This window comes from Chelmon rostratus, chromosome 4, assembly GCF_017976325.1.
Source record: "Chelmon rostratus isolate fCheRos1 chromosome 4, fCheRos1.pri, whole genome shotgun sequence".
In the NCBI taxonomy this organism is placed as follows: Eukaryota; Metazoa; Chordata; class Actinopteri; order Chaetodontiformes; family Chaetodontidae; genus Chelmon; species Chelmon rostratus.
In genome coordinates, this window is record NC_055661.1 from 19,612,456 (window position 1) to 19,628,426 (window position 15,971).

General features: G+C 43.4%; 1 protein-coding gene across 2 annotated transcripts in view; it reads left to right on the plus strand.

The window, feature by feature from the left end:
• The window catches only part of tle5 (TLE family member 5, transcriptional modulator), a 40,221-nt gene extending 36,622 nt beyond the window's left edge, over positions 1 to 3,599 (plus strand). The window contains exon 7 of one of the 2 annotated variants that reach the window (XM_041934998.1): positions 922 to 3,599. In XM_041934998.1, coding sequence (XP_041790932.1) covers positions 922 to 1,149 — 228 coding nt within the window. In that variant the 3' untranslated portion in view covers positions 1,150 to 3,599. The remainder of the gene's footprint in view (positions 1 to 921) is intronic. The other variant, XM_041934999.1, reaches the window with a different exon arrangement.
• Positions 3,600 to 15,971: the final 12,372 nt, after the last annotated feature.

Consider the following 15,971-nt stretch of genomic DNA (forward strand, 5'->3'; position numbering starts at 1 on the left):
AAACACTGAATCAATGAATGAATGCTTTAATGGCTTTAATGTTAGCATATGGTAAGCTTTTACACTTTATCATCATAAGCCTAGTACTAGCCAGCTTCGATACTCCATCATCTTGCTTGAGATTTAGCATGAGCTATCTTAGCCCCTCCATTACTGTGATTCATGATTCAAAGAGATGCCTTGCCTTTGTCTTTGTGTCTACTGCTTGAGATACACAGGATGCTGGTCTGCTTAGGCCCGTTTATCGGACTGGACCTGTTCTTCTCAGTACAGTGACCCAAACAGTTTGGTCCATTTCCTGATGCCAATATCATACTTTATACATTGTATGTACCTGAAAGACATAGAGCGTTTGAGCTCTGCTTCTGAATGTAAAGCCGAGCTGTTGACTTTGAAGGTGTAGCCTGTGCAAACTGGCTGTTAGATACTGTTTATGAGCAGTCAGTCAGGACTGCCATAAAATCAACCCACTGATGTGCCATCATGTTGAGTGTGTGTACAACAGGGAGTGATAAAAAATGCACAGGCTTGGTAGCAGCAATTTTTCTCCACCCTACTTTTTATATGTATTCTTATGTTTTATTTTGGGCCATCTCTGTCCTCTACAAGACTTTTTTTTTCCATTTTTGCACTGTGTTCTCCCCCCTTGCTTGTTTTCTTGGGGTTGTATGTACTAAAAATTGCACCTATAATAAATAAGTTATGTGAGCATGTATTTTAACCATGATATGTGCCTTTCATCTATCCTATTGTGCCTGCGCTACTGTGCCTCAGGGGTTATATACCGTATTCAGTATAATTTGTGATGTGTAATGGGTTTGTGCAGTGCAGATTTTTGCATTCCCCTCACTATTATGCAGTGATTTGTGTGCTGGATCTATCCTGCTGTGTCTAAGTTGTGTGTGGTTGTCTTCCATGCAGCAGCAGCTCCAGGCTCACCAGCTGTCTCAGCTCCAGGGCCTGGCCCTGCCCATGACCCCTCTGCCGCTGGGCCTGAGCCAGCCAACCCTCCCTGCCGTTACCACCTCCTCCGGGCTCTTCTCCCTCTCCTCCCTGCTGGCCTCCCAAGCCCAGCTGGCCAAGGAGGAGAAAGCATCACGTGACGGAGTTGACAGCCACCGCGAGGAGGACGGAGACAAGTCTGATTAGATGGTGTCCCCATTCAGCTCTGTTTTTATCCAGAGACCTGAATCCCCAGATCTGAGCCCCCATTTGGCCTACAGCATCTCCCCTGGTTTCCCTATCTCTGACCTTAGCTAACATGGGCTTTGATCCCATCACCACAGCTCCAGCTAGAGACCCCTAAACAACTCCCATTACTGGAAGAGCTTTGGCACCTGCCCCTCATCTCAGACTAGTCCCAATCTCTTCATATTTACCGTACTCGGATTGTTTCTTTATCTTCCCTTTCTGTATCTTTTCTTCAGGCACTGTCTCTTTCTTGTATGTGATTAGGCTTCAGGTTTTTTTCTGTGTTTATTTTTTATCAGGACTACTTTCTATTTCTGTTCCTTCCTCTCTGTTGCTCTGCCTCTCAGTTCTGACTCCTGTTTAGTTTCTGTTTTTTTTGTCCTCCATGCCTCTCTTCCTCCCACTCGCCCCCATCTCTTGCCTCTGTTCTAAGCGGGTCCTTGTTATGCAGGACTGATCTGTGAGACTGAACACACCGTACTGTAGGTGTTAAAACAGGTTAAATGTTAAACACAGGGATTCTTTGGCAAGCTGTAAAACTTGTCAGACACAACGCAGGATTCCTACAAACTTCATTTTCCTAAGAACGCTCTTACAGAGAGCAGCAGTGTTGATATTTTTTGGCAGTTCAGATTGCATGCATTCATTCCAAGCTAAAAGTTGGCTTTGAGTTTGAACGGTGGATTTTCATGGATCAGATCAAGTGTTTAAATAGAGCCGTCATTCCTCGGGAAAAGAGAGAAACATCCCTGAAGCTACACACACACCCCAACCAAAAACTGCTGCCTTTAGAGCAAAATCGTTGTAATGAGAAGCCGTCTCCAGTTGACAAACTAGAGGTGTTGTGTATAATCCTAAATTTATATAGAGAAAGGAAAAGCACCTTCCTAGAACCAACTTCATGCTGAGAGATTTCAGACTAGATAATAAACCCACCTTAGTCTGTAATCCCCCCCTACTTACGATCCTTGCCTGACCCTGTGAGGTACTCATCAGATAAATCCACCCAGCACCTTAACTGAAAGGCAACATTTTCATCAGTGGTTCAGTGAACAGAGATGCCACTTGACTCGTGCACCCTCCCACCACCTTTTTCATCTTTAATGTGCGCTAATATGAGAGCAGGCACAGGGGTGAGAGAGTGTGCATGTTGTGTGTTTGACAGCAGAGGGCAGTGTGTGTCTTTGAGGAATCCTCCTCACTGGGTTCAGGCCCGAGCAGAACAAGGACAGGACAATGACAGAGTACAGGCTGTGTCACAAAGGGGAACGGCTTATTTATCCTCTCTGTGTGTACAAATTTAATATACAGAGACTCGACTGGTGACATTAATCTCTGCATGCGGTCAGTCCCGGTCCCTGTCATGATCTAGTTCTTGAGAAGTAGACTCAAGTAGTCTATTTTGAGGAACCTCTCAGCATGAACCAGAAACCTGGACCTGTGCTGTAAATTCAGACTGAAATACTGTACATTCACTGTACATATACAGGTCTGTCCTATATCAAACTAACACTACATTATACAGATGATTGAACACCTCCATACAACACTGAGTGGGAAATCAGTGCAGATCACACAGATGAAGCACAATCGTCCTCCACAGCTGCTCTGATGAGTGAAAAACCCAAACTCCCCCTCAACCTCACAGGCCCTGCACTCAGCTGTTTTCAATTACCGTGTCCAATTAGGCCTCTAGCCAGGTGGAAGTTGGGTGAAACAGCACCGGGAATAATGCTATGTCACCAAACTCTGGCTGTGTTCAAAATCTCGCCCCAAATTCCCACATTCTTGATGGCCCAGTGGCTAAAATGGCTCCCAAATAATGGCATCGTCCCCAGTTTGATTCCAGCAGGAGACCTTTGTTACAGACTAATGCCCCATTAAATTACTTGGGTTTAATTACTTAACAATGAATTTTTGGCTGACGTGAGGCATCCGTGTTCATTTGGCTTTCAGGCACTTCTGTATAATTAAGGGCCAAGTCAGATATATCAGAGGTTTCATAAATATCAGAGTTTCCCGTTCCTAATTACCGCTGGAAGTGTGAGGGAGATGTCAGTCAAGCACCCACACAGTCCCAAGAAGAGGTCTAATCAGGCAACATCAGTGAAAACACCGGTGTGGGTGGACTACGGATGTGTGGGGGCTCTAACGGGGCTATCAGCCTAAACGGCCCCATTAAATGTCTTCTTTCTACAAGCTCAGATGAACTTTCAACGTTTTACGTACAAACACACATATTTTCCTGCAGAGGTAGCCTCAGACAACCCCTGACCTTGGCACAAAGATTGTTTGACCGATAATGAGTCGACGGTGGCGGCCGTGTGTTTCTGAGTGTTGATTTAAAGACAGTATGTGTATGAGGTAGTTTTATAAAAAAAAAAAACCCATGCACATAGACAGACACAGAAACACACACACTCTCGGGTTTGATGGCTACACTGTGAGAACGAATTGATATGAAGAGTTTCATTCTCACATAAACAATCCTTTTAATTCGGAAAAACACTGCTCCAGATTATCCTCGGCATGATGGTGATAAAGCACATTTTACTGTTGAAGTCATTCAGAAAGCAAAAGGAAACAGATTGCAGAACAAAACCCTTCTAGAGGGTGAGGTGGGATGATGCCCGTTGTTGTGTATGTATGTGAATACATAAACAAGGTGTGTACAGTAGAAACAGTTTGGTCGTCGATGATAAACCACAGATGAAATGCGTTCCTGTTCATACTACAGCTAAAGCTAACATGCTATCCTGCTTGTGAAATAAGCTTGCAGCACATCGTCCTCCCATCTAGCCACATACTGTATGTATCTAGCTACATACTGTACTTGTTGTAGTGATATGCAGAGCGTGTAGACAAAGCCACACACACACACACACACACACACACACCAGTGCATGTCTGCAGGGGAACCGAGATTGATTTCTTTCTAGTGGAGACATTTTTTTTTAAAAGAATGTTTGGTTCAAACTATCTGTGATCAATGCACTTGTTTTTTCCCTCTTCTTTGTTTTGAAATATTAATCGATATGAACTAGAAGGAGAATTACAAAGCTGACGTTATAAACATACAAATGAAATTCTATGTATTTGTTAAAGTAGTTGGAGGCGCTCGCCTCTATATACAGTTATACATAGAAAGCTTTATGTGTATATAGCTGCATCTTTTCTTGTCTGTCCTGGATGATTCTTGTGCTGTTGTGTTACAAAACTGATGTGACACCAGGGGGGAAACTGCAGTAAATTGACCTTTTTGCCCTTTGACCCCTTTCTCTAACCCCCCCCCCCCCCCCCCCCTTTACTCCCATGCCACATCCTGTATTCCCAACTTTTTGCCCCCATAGCGTGAAGCATTGTAAGCGTTTTGAGCTTTGTAAAGGTCTTTTTTTAAATACTTATTTTGTGCATAATGTAAAACCTGAAAGTGTGTACTTTGGCAAAAAAAAAAAAATGTTTTGTGTCTGAAATCATAGCTTCATTGAAACAAAAAAAAAACTATAAAAAGTACAACAAACATTTACTATAAATAATATGAAATGTTCTGCAGTAAGGAAGGACTTCTGGTGCCTTACAAATAAAGTCAATCAAATCAGAAACTTTTCCCACTCTTCTGTGACTCGTTTTGAATGTGTGGAAATCTGACAAAGTGCAGATTGTCTCGTGATTGGGGTGGATGACTTGGTGGTTGGGAAGCTTTTACTCAGACTGAATAACAAATCACATTTGATTTCTGTGACATCTCTCAGTTCTAACTAAGAGACCTGTACCTGAAGTCGCTCTGGAGGTTTTTTTTTCCAAAGCAGGCCAAATTGTAAAATATCCTTCCTTTTGGTTCCAGTTAATCTCATCAGGGTATAACAATTATCTTGCAAAGATTGGCTGTGGATGCTCCAGTGCAGTAAACATTCCTCATCCTTCATTTTTTGTTGAGGTTGTGTGATCTTAATGCAGCATTAAGTCCATGCATGGTCATTTAATTATGTGTAGTTTAGTGTGTGTTCAAGACAGTCCAGCATCTTAGATGTTAGAGTTGGCCGGCAGCCTCAATAATGCTAAAAAAAAAAAACAATTTCACATTGTTCCTCCCACAGCATTCATGTTTGCTTGTAATGTTTTATAGTTAGTTTTATATATAGTTCTACAAGACAGTGGGTCCCACATTTGCATCACCATTCAGCATTACACATCTGCTCTGACGAACATCTCTGCTAAGGTTAAATATATATATATATATATCCATTTAGTGGCTACTCGGGAGCTTTTGATCATCACACACAGTCTTCCTCTGCAGATGGAGAGTTGTAGATGCTGAGGAGCACTTGAAGGACTTCTCATGTATGTTTTGTTTGAACTCAGTTTGTATCCACCCTTCACGTGGCACTAAAGTGTGATTTTGCCGCTTTTCAGACGGTGGTTTTAAAAATTCTACGAGAAAGGCAAGAGACAGCAAATTTCAACATTCAAACATCCCAAGACAGACACTTGGGTGACTGGTGCAGTAAAAACTACTTGATCTGGATTAATGAATTAGTGATTTCTCTTAAATCACAGAACAGTGTCTCTTGAGTGTCCCCGTCCCACGTCTGTTAGTCCACCTTTAGGACCCACCATCAAGGTGTGAAATCACAGATCCGTGATTTTTCTGATTTTGTTAGATAAATACAGAAAGTCAAACAGGATCTGCTGCCCTCTGACTGCCCGAGGGCTCCTGTAGTTCACAGCAGAGCCACCAGGAGGAAGTGTTGATTTACGTTTACCAGCGAAGGTGACAGCAGGTAATTGCTGTGAGGTATTCTCACATATGCTTCAGTGTTTGTGTGTCACACCTGACAGGGAGCTTCCTGTTCTTTTGGCTGCGTTGATGAAGGTTTATCTATTCAGCACCGCATGTACCCCGAATTGATGTGACATCTCGGAGACGGTGGATCACAGCCTGTTTGGCACCTGCACATAATCCTCATTTAGATGCTCTGTCTATTAAATCCTGAGACGTGGTTTGTTGCATTCACAGCTCATTCACACACATGCAGGCTGATTGATGCGTACGCAGGTTTTTTTTTGTTCTTCTGCGTGTGAATGGCAGCACATCCTTGCTTTTCTTCTTCACATCCTCTTCTATCTCCTAACTTTCTTCTTCTTCCCTCCCTCCTTCTGTTTGCCTTTCCCCGTGTGTCCATGCGGGCAGATGAGTGTGTATGCCTGACTGTGTGTGCGTGTGTGTGTGTGTTCACAAATAGAAAAGAGAAAGAGGAAGGCTTGTGAAACCTCAGAGTTCCTGTGGTTGCAGCCCTCCTCCCTCTCTTCCTCCCTTCCTCTCTCTTTCTCTCTCCCTATAGACAGCTCTGGATCTGACACTTGAATAAATATGAAAGTGCCCTATTTTTTCCCTTTCTGTCTGAGGATTCACACACTCCTCACAAGCAGCGGCACAGAGGCAGCAGAGGGGAGGTTTTCTCTCATCCGGTCTTTCTCTATAGAGCACATTAGAGCCTGTGGAAAAAAGATAAAGTGCCACAATCGCACTCAAATTGTTTAATTAGTGGCACCTTAAAGGATAACGCTGATGATATTATGCATTTTTCTTATTGTCAACAAATCCCATGAAAAGAGCAAAGACAATGCATTTAACCAACCGCTAATGACTGCATGATATTCTTCTGTACCATTGACATCCACTCTTTTCCAAAAACCTATTAAAAACACATGAGTAAGCCTCACTGTTACGCTGGGTGACATGTTCTTCCATTACGACGAACGTGGGCACTGTGGTTTATTGAAAGTCGTTAAGTCAACCCCACTTCCAACGTCCCGCTGCTGTCATCACTAAAGCACCGAACATGTATTCATCCACATCTGAAAATAGTCCCCAATGTACTATTTACTCCTGTTTGAGTAACATTTGCTGAAAACTACAGCGTCTGCCATCTGTTTCAGGAAATCATTTCCCTTTTTTTCCGAATTGAAGTGTATGTCTGTGACTCATTTTTAAAGATTTACGTCTTCAGTAAGAATTTTTTTGAGAGACGCCTTGTCGGTTTTGGTCTTTTGGGACAATAACGATATCGCCAACACGGTAACAACATGTTGTTTTTGTCTATGGCTTCATGTCATAGGTATGTATTTCCTGTGTTTTGGAGCAGTTTTTATGGGTGAACAAATTGAACCTTGAACCGTAATGATAAAACTACAGTAATGCCATCCCTCACCTTTAAGGTAATGATGATTAAAATAATTAGAAAGACATTTTTTTTCTTCACTTTTCCATAATTTTGCATTTTTTTATGCTGTACTGATGGACACTTTCACCCCCAAAAATCTTTTAAATGTTGCTCCTAGTTTGCCTACATGTCTACACCCCGAACATGACCTTTGATGAGGGGTCACGCGTAGTGACACCTTTCAGCTGATTCGGACAGTTAACTTGAGTCAACCTGCACAGCCTTTTCATCTCCCTGCAACATTTATCCGACGCGTCCTTTTAATAACAGTGCTGCACTCAAACACTCACTTTTTTCCCACCATGCACTTCACACCACTCACCTTAAACCAGCGCTGCCACTCGCTGTCGACGCTCCCAGCATCCATCTAGCCACCTGTAGGCTGAGTATTATTGCTGCTCCCCGCTGTGCCGAGCCTGCTGCTCTCCTGATGGGGAGCGATGGGGTCACGGCCTAGACGCCAAATATCAATGCTGCGCATATTCTGCTATTATATTACAATAAGCCATTCAGTGTGAGATGGCTGATTGAGCACTTTAAAGGAGCACAAGCCAGCACGCCACTGCTTTAAAGGCATGAAAATACAGGAGCACGTGTGCGGTGAGTAGGTCCTGATAGGAATGCACGAGGGGGCTGCCATGGAAAACAAGGTTTTCTGTGTCTGAGTGGTGATGATGATGAGGAGGATGATGAGTCTGAGCAAAAAGAGAGGGAGAGGGGGAGAGGGAGACGGAGAAGCGTCTTGATTAATCATGATTGACTCATTCAGAGCCCACTCGTCTTTTCCCCTCGCTCCCTCGCTCCTGCTCTCCTTTATGCCTTGATTACGGAGACGTACTCTGTCTCTCATTACCTCCCCTCCTCCATCCCTCACTCCTTTTCTCCATCTCTCTCAATCCGTCCCCCCACCACCCAACCCCCCCTCCTCCTCTTCCCGCGCCGGTTTATTCATCCGTCCCCGGGAAAGGAGGCTGTCAATCTCCGTCTGCCGCCTCTCCATCCTCTAACCCTCCGCTCGTCCCTTCATCTATCCCTCCATCCATCCACCTATCTCTCCCATCCATCACTGTCACTCTTTTTCATTCTCCTCCCTCGTTTTCTCTCGCTGTCTCATTCATTCCTGCCACTTTCAGACTCTTTTATATATACATTTTCTCTCTTTCTCTGTTCAAAGGCTTCCTCTATTTATCTTCGTTCCCCCTTTTTTTCCCCTCCTCTGTGTTCAGAGTGATCTGTCGTTCCTTGCTTGTCTGTCAGGCACACTCACAGAGATGAAACAAAAGCAAACATACAATTTTTTGCCTCCCATTCTCTCTCTCTCTCTCTCTCTCTCTCTCTCTCTCTCTCTCTCTCTCTCTCTCTCTCTCTCACTCTCTGTCTCTCGGCCTCAGCTGGAGGAGCAGTCACTGTTGACACAACCCGGTCTAATACAGATGCTTCCAGAGATGCACCATGGGAAACTGTCTCTTGGCCTGCTTTTCTAATCTTGTCTTCTCTCTGTGCAGTTCCCCATTGCACACAAACACACACACACACACACACACACATCACTGTCATTCTCAGCGTGTGTTTGTTTATGTGTTTGTGAGGCATATGCAAGCATGTGTGTGTGTGCATGAGTATGTTTGCTGTGTGCACATGTGTGTGAAAACTTGTGCATGCTGTATCTGAGTGTGTGTGTGTGTGTGTGTGCGTGTGTGTTGGTTTTCTCCAGCAGGAAACAGAATAAGAGAGATGAGAACTATTCAAACTTTAATGGAGTCATATGAGATACAAACAACCTCTCCCTCCCTTCCTTGCCCGCTCAGTCTGTCCTCTCCTTCGCTGACCTTCCTCCTCTTCGTCGTTCTTTCTTTCTCTTCCCTTCCTCTGATATTTTCGTCTTTTTTTTAAAACTCACCATAACCTTCTGTCTCTCCCCCTCTGCGCTCTCTCCTCCTCTCTTATTATTTATTCTCTTCATCATCTCACCCCCTTTTCCCTCCTCCTCCTCCTTTTTAGTTTTGTCCTCTTGTCTCTCATCCCATCTTCATGTTAGACTCATAAAGGCTCTCGCCTTTCCTCTTTTACTCATCTATCCATCTGTCTCTGTCGCTTGTTTCTGTCTGAATCTTTCTTATTCTATTACCTCATGACTTTGCTTTGTTCAGCCAATTTTTCTTTCTTTCTTTCTTTCTTTCTTTCTTTCTTTCTTTCTTTCTTTCTTCCTTTCTTCTCAGACATTGGTTTAAAAAGCCTTGGCTGAAGAATTTACTTGGCTTGTGGGTGTGACGTAATATTTTGATTCGTTCGTTTTTCCTAACATCATCTTAAAAAAACATAACATTTAAGATGAAAAGATCAAAAGCGCTCTCATATCTGTGTATAGATATCTATATGTATAGAGCTGGAGCTGGGACATCTTTAGCCTAGCATAGCTTAGCCTAGCATAGCTTAGCCTAGCATAGCTTAGCTTAGCCTAACGATAAAAAACAGGAAGAAATAGCCAGTCTGGCTCCATCCAATGGCAACAGAATCCACTGACCAGCACCTCTGAAACTACTTCTAACTATGGAGTCACGTACATTGGATCTATTTCTTGACTAACAATCATTTATCCTTCCGCCCAGCATGTCTGCGTAACACCTCCTGCAATAGCATAGCTTGTCAGAGTACAGGTGCTTGCTTCCAGTGACTGTTAATGCACAATAGCACCAACACTTGCTAACCTCACAATGCAAGACAAGTGGGACGTCACTGCGCCCGCTTGTTGTTCACCTAGAAATAGTTCCAGCAAGTACAAGCAAATATATGCTAAGCTACGATAAATACACCCTTACTCCGGCTCCAAACTTAAAGGAATTTGGGAAACGTTCTCAAACATTTTTTCTCCGAGAGTCAGGTGGATTAATTCCACTGTCATATCCATCAAATGCTACAACCAGCAGACGTTTAGCTTAGCATAAAGACTGGAGTCAAGGGGAAACAGTTAGCCTGGCTCTGTCTGAAGGTGCAGGTAGGTGAACTTTGTTATTGTGGGATGGAGCCAGACTAGCTGTTTCTTCCTGTTCCCAGCCTTTATGTAAGTTAAGCTAACTAGCGGATGGTGTTAGCTTATATCTGCCTTACAGACCTGAAGGTGGAGTCAATATTTTCATCTAACTCCAAGCAGGAAAGCAAGGAAGCAAGCATGTAAGGATGCTCTGAAGTTCCTTCATTTTATAACAACTTTCCTTTTTATGCCTGTATCCTCTTTTTTCTGTTTTATTTTCTTGATGTTTTTACACCCCTCCTCCATAGTCGCCCCCCCCCTCTCTCTCTCTCTCTCATGCTCTTTATAGTCTCTCGACCCCCACTGGTAATGTTGTTCAGTGTAGAGCCCTCCCCTGTGTGGTTAGTGGGCTGTTACCCAGCTGCCTCTGATACTTCCTGCCTGTCACTTCCAATCCTGGTGACAGTGTGCCTAGAACACACATACATGCACACACACACACACACACACACACACACACACACACTCACCTTGTCTTTTTCTGACACACCATCGTTTAGGAACATTATGCAGTCGCCTGTCCAAAAGATATGCATAAACACGCACGCTAATGTTTTTCACACACATACTTGCAAAACCATTTGCGTATTAAGATACACACACGAGTGCACACACAGACATACAGAGACACTCATTCAGCTGCAGATGCACACTTGCAGGGAGACACACACACACATGCACGCACACTCAGAGGCAACACTTCAGCAAATGCTGGCAGTCTTACATGTGTATATATGAGGAAATGAACATACAATCACATATGCCTGCACACAATCACACACACACACATTACCAGGCACAGCAGTGAAGTAGACTCCCTATCGCTGAAAGCCAAATTCATTTAGCAAGTGCCGTCTCTCTCTCTCTCTCTCTCTTTCTCTCTCTCTCCAGCTCTATTTGCAGCCTGCCACACTGCTCCTCCTCCTCCTCCTCCTCCTCTTCATCTCCTGTCTGCCAGAGGAGAAACCAGGTCTTCTTTTCCTCTTCTTCTGTTTTTCTCATATTTTTTTTCCACATATTCATTTTTTTTCACATTGCATCACCCTGGTCACATTGTGCACATTTGCACTCTTCCATATTTGTACTTGGTATGAATTTTCATCTCCTGGTCCGAGTGATTTAGTGTTGATGTTGCTGTCGGAGTCTGTCATTATGTGAACCCTCGCTGCACAACAAATTTCCCCCGGTGGCACAGTAAAGATAACCTTGAACCAGGATTTTTATCTGTCACTCTTTGTCTTTGTTTTGCTGAGTTGAGATTTTTTTTTGTCAACTAATCCTCACATTGTGTTTCATTTGGGTCTCTGAGGTGCTCTGAGGCTGTTGGCTGCTCTGAAACACACACACACAAAGGGGGTTCAAGCCTTTGCTCCCTCTTAATATTAACAGCTGCCCCCTACAATGAAAGCCATTTTGATTCTTTGGCCTGCGGACCTGCATAACTACATGTTATGTCCCAGTGTGTGTTCTGTATTTGTGCTGCTGTTCTTCCTGCTGATTCTTAACCTTCCCTCGAACGCTGTCACGCACTTTGATCAGCTTGTGTTGTTTTTGGAGGTGCTTTGCAGCTACATATGATGCATTTAAAGATGCTGGGATTCTTGTTTTTCTTGTTTATTCAGTCATTTATATTTTCTAGTGTGTGTTTGCTCATTTTCATTCACATATTTCCACGTACGATTTGTGAGTTCTGAAATGAGTTTTTTTGTTCAACCCGCTTGCTCTCTTTTTAAACATCCTTTTTTCCTTTGAGGTTACCTGTTGTGTCTTGCTGCTGCAGTAGCCAAACAACATTTCTGATCCCTGTTTGACAGCAAGTTTGACAGCAAATTTCTTTTCAGCTGCCTAAACTGCCAACAGTAAACCTCAGACATCAGCTGAGGTTAATCAGTGAGCGAGGTCAGAGCTCATCAGCTGATGATAATATTTAACAGTCGTACAAAGACGCTGTCACTGACGGTAGCCTCAGAATACCACAACACAATAGAGCGACACGCGTTCTGAGAAAAAGGCCCCGCTGCACTGAGAACAAGCCAGCAGCAACCTTCTCGCCTGCTCTCTGGGTGTTTGCTGAAAGTTATTCTGTGAAACACGGCGAGTACTAACTGAGCGCTACGCCAAAACGTTCTTCCCAAAATAACTCCTGGAATCATCTGAAAGTCACAAACTGACGCTGTTATAATATCACACACGATCTGGTGATAGTTAAGGACTATAGAGGAAGTTTCATGTAAAATTACAGATAATTCACCACAAATAGAAGTCTTCCTCATTTCTGTGCCTCTTCACTGTTCACACAGTGGGTTGTATTTTCCTTTGGTCCTGCTGGGGTGAGTGGACTCTCTGGTCCGTGGTCAGGTTAGAGCTCTTTAGACGTTGGAAGGACCTGCTCGAGGTGCTCGGGTCAGAAAAACTGTTGACTTTTTAAACACTTCTGCAACTTCCACTACAGGATTTCACTGATTCTTTTTTTTTTTTTTACCTTTATTTAAAACCTTGCCGACATTTGTGGCTTTCATCGCTTGTGTATTCCTTGCCTTCTTTTCTTCTGTTGTCAGTTTTGTTTTTAATCCTCAAAAAGTGCCACTACCACAACCAATTCATTAGAGCTTTGTTAATTTATTAGCTTGCTTCCTCTGCTGCTAACAGCACCAAACTGACATGAGGCTGCAAACTTAAATGGAGGAATATGGTTGCTGAAAGGGAAAACTGCAGCTGAAATACAGATTGTAGAAAAATGAGCTCGCGGTGACACCGACAGGTCTACAGATTGCACTGAAGTGTTGTTGCCATGTGTGATATGTGTTGACAGCTCAAGGGTTCGCGGCCGGGTTCGTCCCGTCTATCACTCCAGCCTCACGCCCCGGCCATGGCTACCTATCCCACGTGTCCCGCCTCCGTCTGGACGGCCCTGTAGTTTCTGGAAAGCGCTTTCATCCCGATCCTCATCACTAATTCATCCGCTTACGACCGCCATCCATCAGCGCTAGCTCAAGTATGAAAACACCTCAGGCTAACTCACTACAGTAGTGGCCTGACTTCCTCCTCACGCCATGAAACCCGCTTCTCTGCTTCTTTTCCTCTGATATACCTGCAACAAAAAAAAAATCTCTATCTCACATTTTTTCTTCAATTTCTCTTCATCATGTGCCTCCCTGTCTCTGCCTCCCTCTTTTGATGCTGCCTCGTATATTCTCTGTATGTACACTCCTTTCTTCCCCCCTCTCTTTGCTTTTCTTTTCTTGCTGCATTTATCCGAGCTCGCCCCTAAAAGCAAGCATTACCGTGAGTGCCGATGACAAAATAATGGCCTGTTTGTAGTTACTCTCCTAAACACAGTAATGCTAATGTTAGATCCTCTCAGCCCCTCTATGCACTTCACAAATATATTCCTGCCGACGTGTATTTCAGAATTCTAATTTTGTTTGTTGTATTTTGTCCTTTGTTGTTCACATTAAAAATTTATATGACTGTTCTGCAGCACTGTTGCACAGGGATCAAGGTTACAAACAGTCTGAACTGCAGCTCATTGCGGTGGAAGGCATTTAGTCATGTTTGGATTTTTAGACTTTTTCACATCGGGAGAATCTTTTTCAGTGTTTTTTTTTTTTTAAAGAGTTTATTTTTTTCGCCAGTTATGGTCTGTGGAAAGCATTCAGAGTCTTTTATATGACTTCATAAATAGATGGTTGTAAGGCTGTAAATGCTAGGTTTGTTCAATAGCTGGAATGCTGATTCTTCTGTGATACAAGTGTTTTCAGCTGTCATCTGAGATATGCTACCCAGTGTTAGCTTTCCAGCCAACATCCCAACAGTTAGGACTCCGTTTGAGTCTGTCCACACTGGGTTTTAATTCCCACATGTGCACGTCAGCATCTGTGTGTCTGCCTTAAATTTGGTACATATACTCATGGTTTGTGTCACTTTAGTGACACATTGAGTTTTGATTGGGCGCCATCACCAGGTCTGTTATTTTTACTTTCTGGGTGCCCCCAGTGATCTATTGGCTGACTTTTTTTTGTTTACACTGTGACTTAGCCAGTTGGTTTGTGCATGACCATTTTGAGCCCCAAGTCTGGCATATGGCCGTCACCATCTTGGTTTTTTGGAGCCAGGTGTGACCATATTTGGACGAGAGGGTGGAGCTGTAGAGGAAACGCATTCTCATAAGCTTACATACAAGCAGAGCTCTTCTTGCAGCCAGTGGAGCCGCCTCCTGCTGGCCATCAGAAAGAATGCAGGATTAAAGCACTTTGGCATTGTCTTAATTTAACAGACCTCCATCCATTATTCATACTGTCTATATGATCAAACACTCTCTGTGTCTGCGTGTGTCTCTACTCTGTCGACTGTAAAATAAAGGAATGATGCCAATCAATGTTTGTCCAACACTTATGACCGAAAATCTGCAAAACTAATGGCTGTCATTAGCCTCAGCTTTCTGTTTTGTGCTAATTAGCAAATGTTAGCATGCTAAAAAGCTAAACTAAGATGATTTATAGGTGTTTTTGAAGTAGAAAGTAGAAAATGTCTCTGGTGTTTAGTTTTCATATTCTAAGATCATGTTCCACTAAAGACAGAAATATTCAATAAAGATTGCATTATTTTCTTGAAAAAATGTTATATCCTTATGTAAACACATGGAGCGACCTGAATGGCCTATAGTTCCATTAGATTGTGTTCTAAGGCAGAGAATTTTGCAAGTAGCCTTATTAAAAATGTGAATGATTTTAAATTTTTTTACATTTGGAACAAAACAAGTTCCAGATTCACGCAGATAAAGTAGGCGACAATGATAAAGCCGACATGAAGAGAGAGATGCTTAATAGGTATGAACTTAACCCTGCAGCACATATTTAAAAATCCAAGACAAACCAAATCTAACCTGCTTATTCGGCAGCCTGTCATGCCTTTTAAAGACCACTGTTTCAATGTGAGACTGAAGCAGAAACCTTAATGTATGTATGGTAGCATGCCCGTGCAGCTAGCTATCTCTGCTTACCTGTGCAGTATAACAGTTAGGATTACATGTAGGTGGCTGTTAAAGTAAATCGTTTCTCCACAGTGAATCCTCTGTCAGCTGCATTACTCAGCTGTCAGTCGTAAATATAGCAGCTTCAGACAGACGAGATGCAGACGCAAAGCTGCGTCTTTTGAAAATACGCTCTTGGTCTGTGTAAATGTCTACCTCCTTCGTCTTTGCGTTTCTGCTTGTCTCTCCTCCTTTTTTTCTCCCTCGACAGCCTGCTCCTACCTTCTTAACAGCGCTCCATCCCTCCGGCCAACTCTCCTCCCGTCCTTCCTCCCTAACTTTCTCCTTCCTCCCTCATGTCCTTCCTTTTTTCACTCCCCCTCCTGTAAACTTCCCATCAGCCCTCCCTCCCTTCCATCGTGCAGTCTTCCTTCCTTTCTCTCCATCTCGCTCCGCTTTCCCTCCCTCCCTGCAGACGGCCATATGCAGCGCTGTAAATGGCAGGGTGCTGTGTGGTTGTGATGTGGTCGAGCTGTGGTCTGTTTGCACTGCC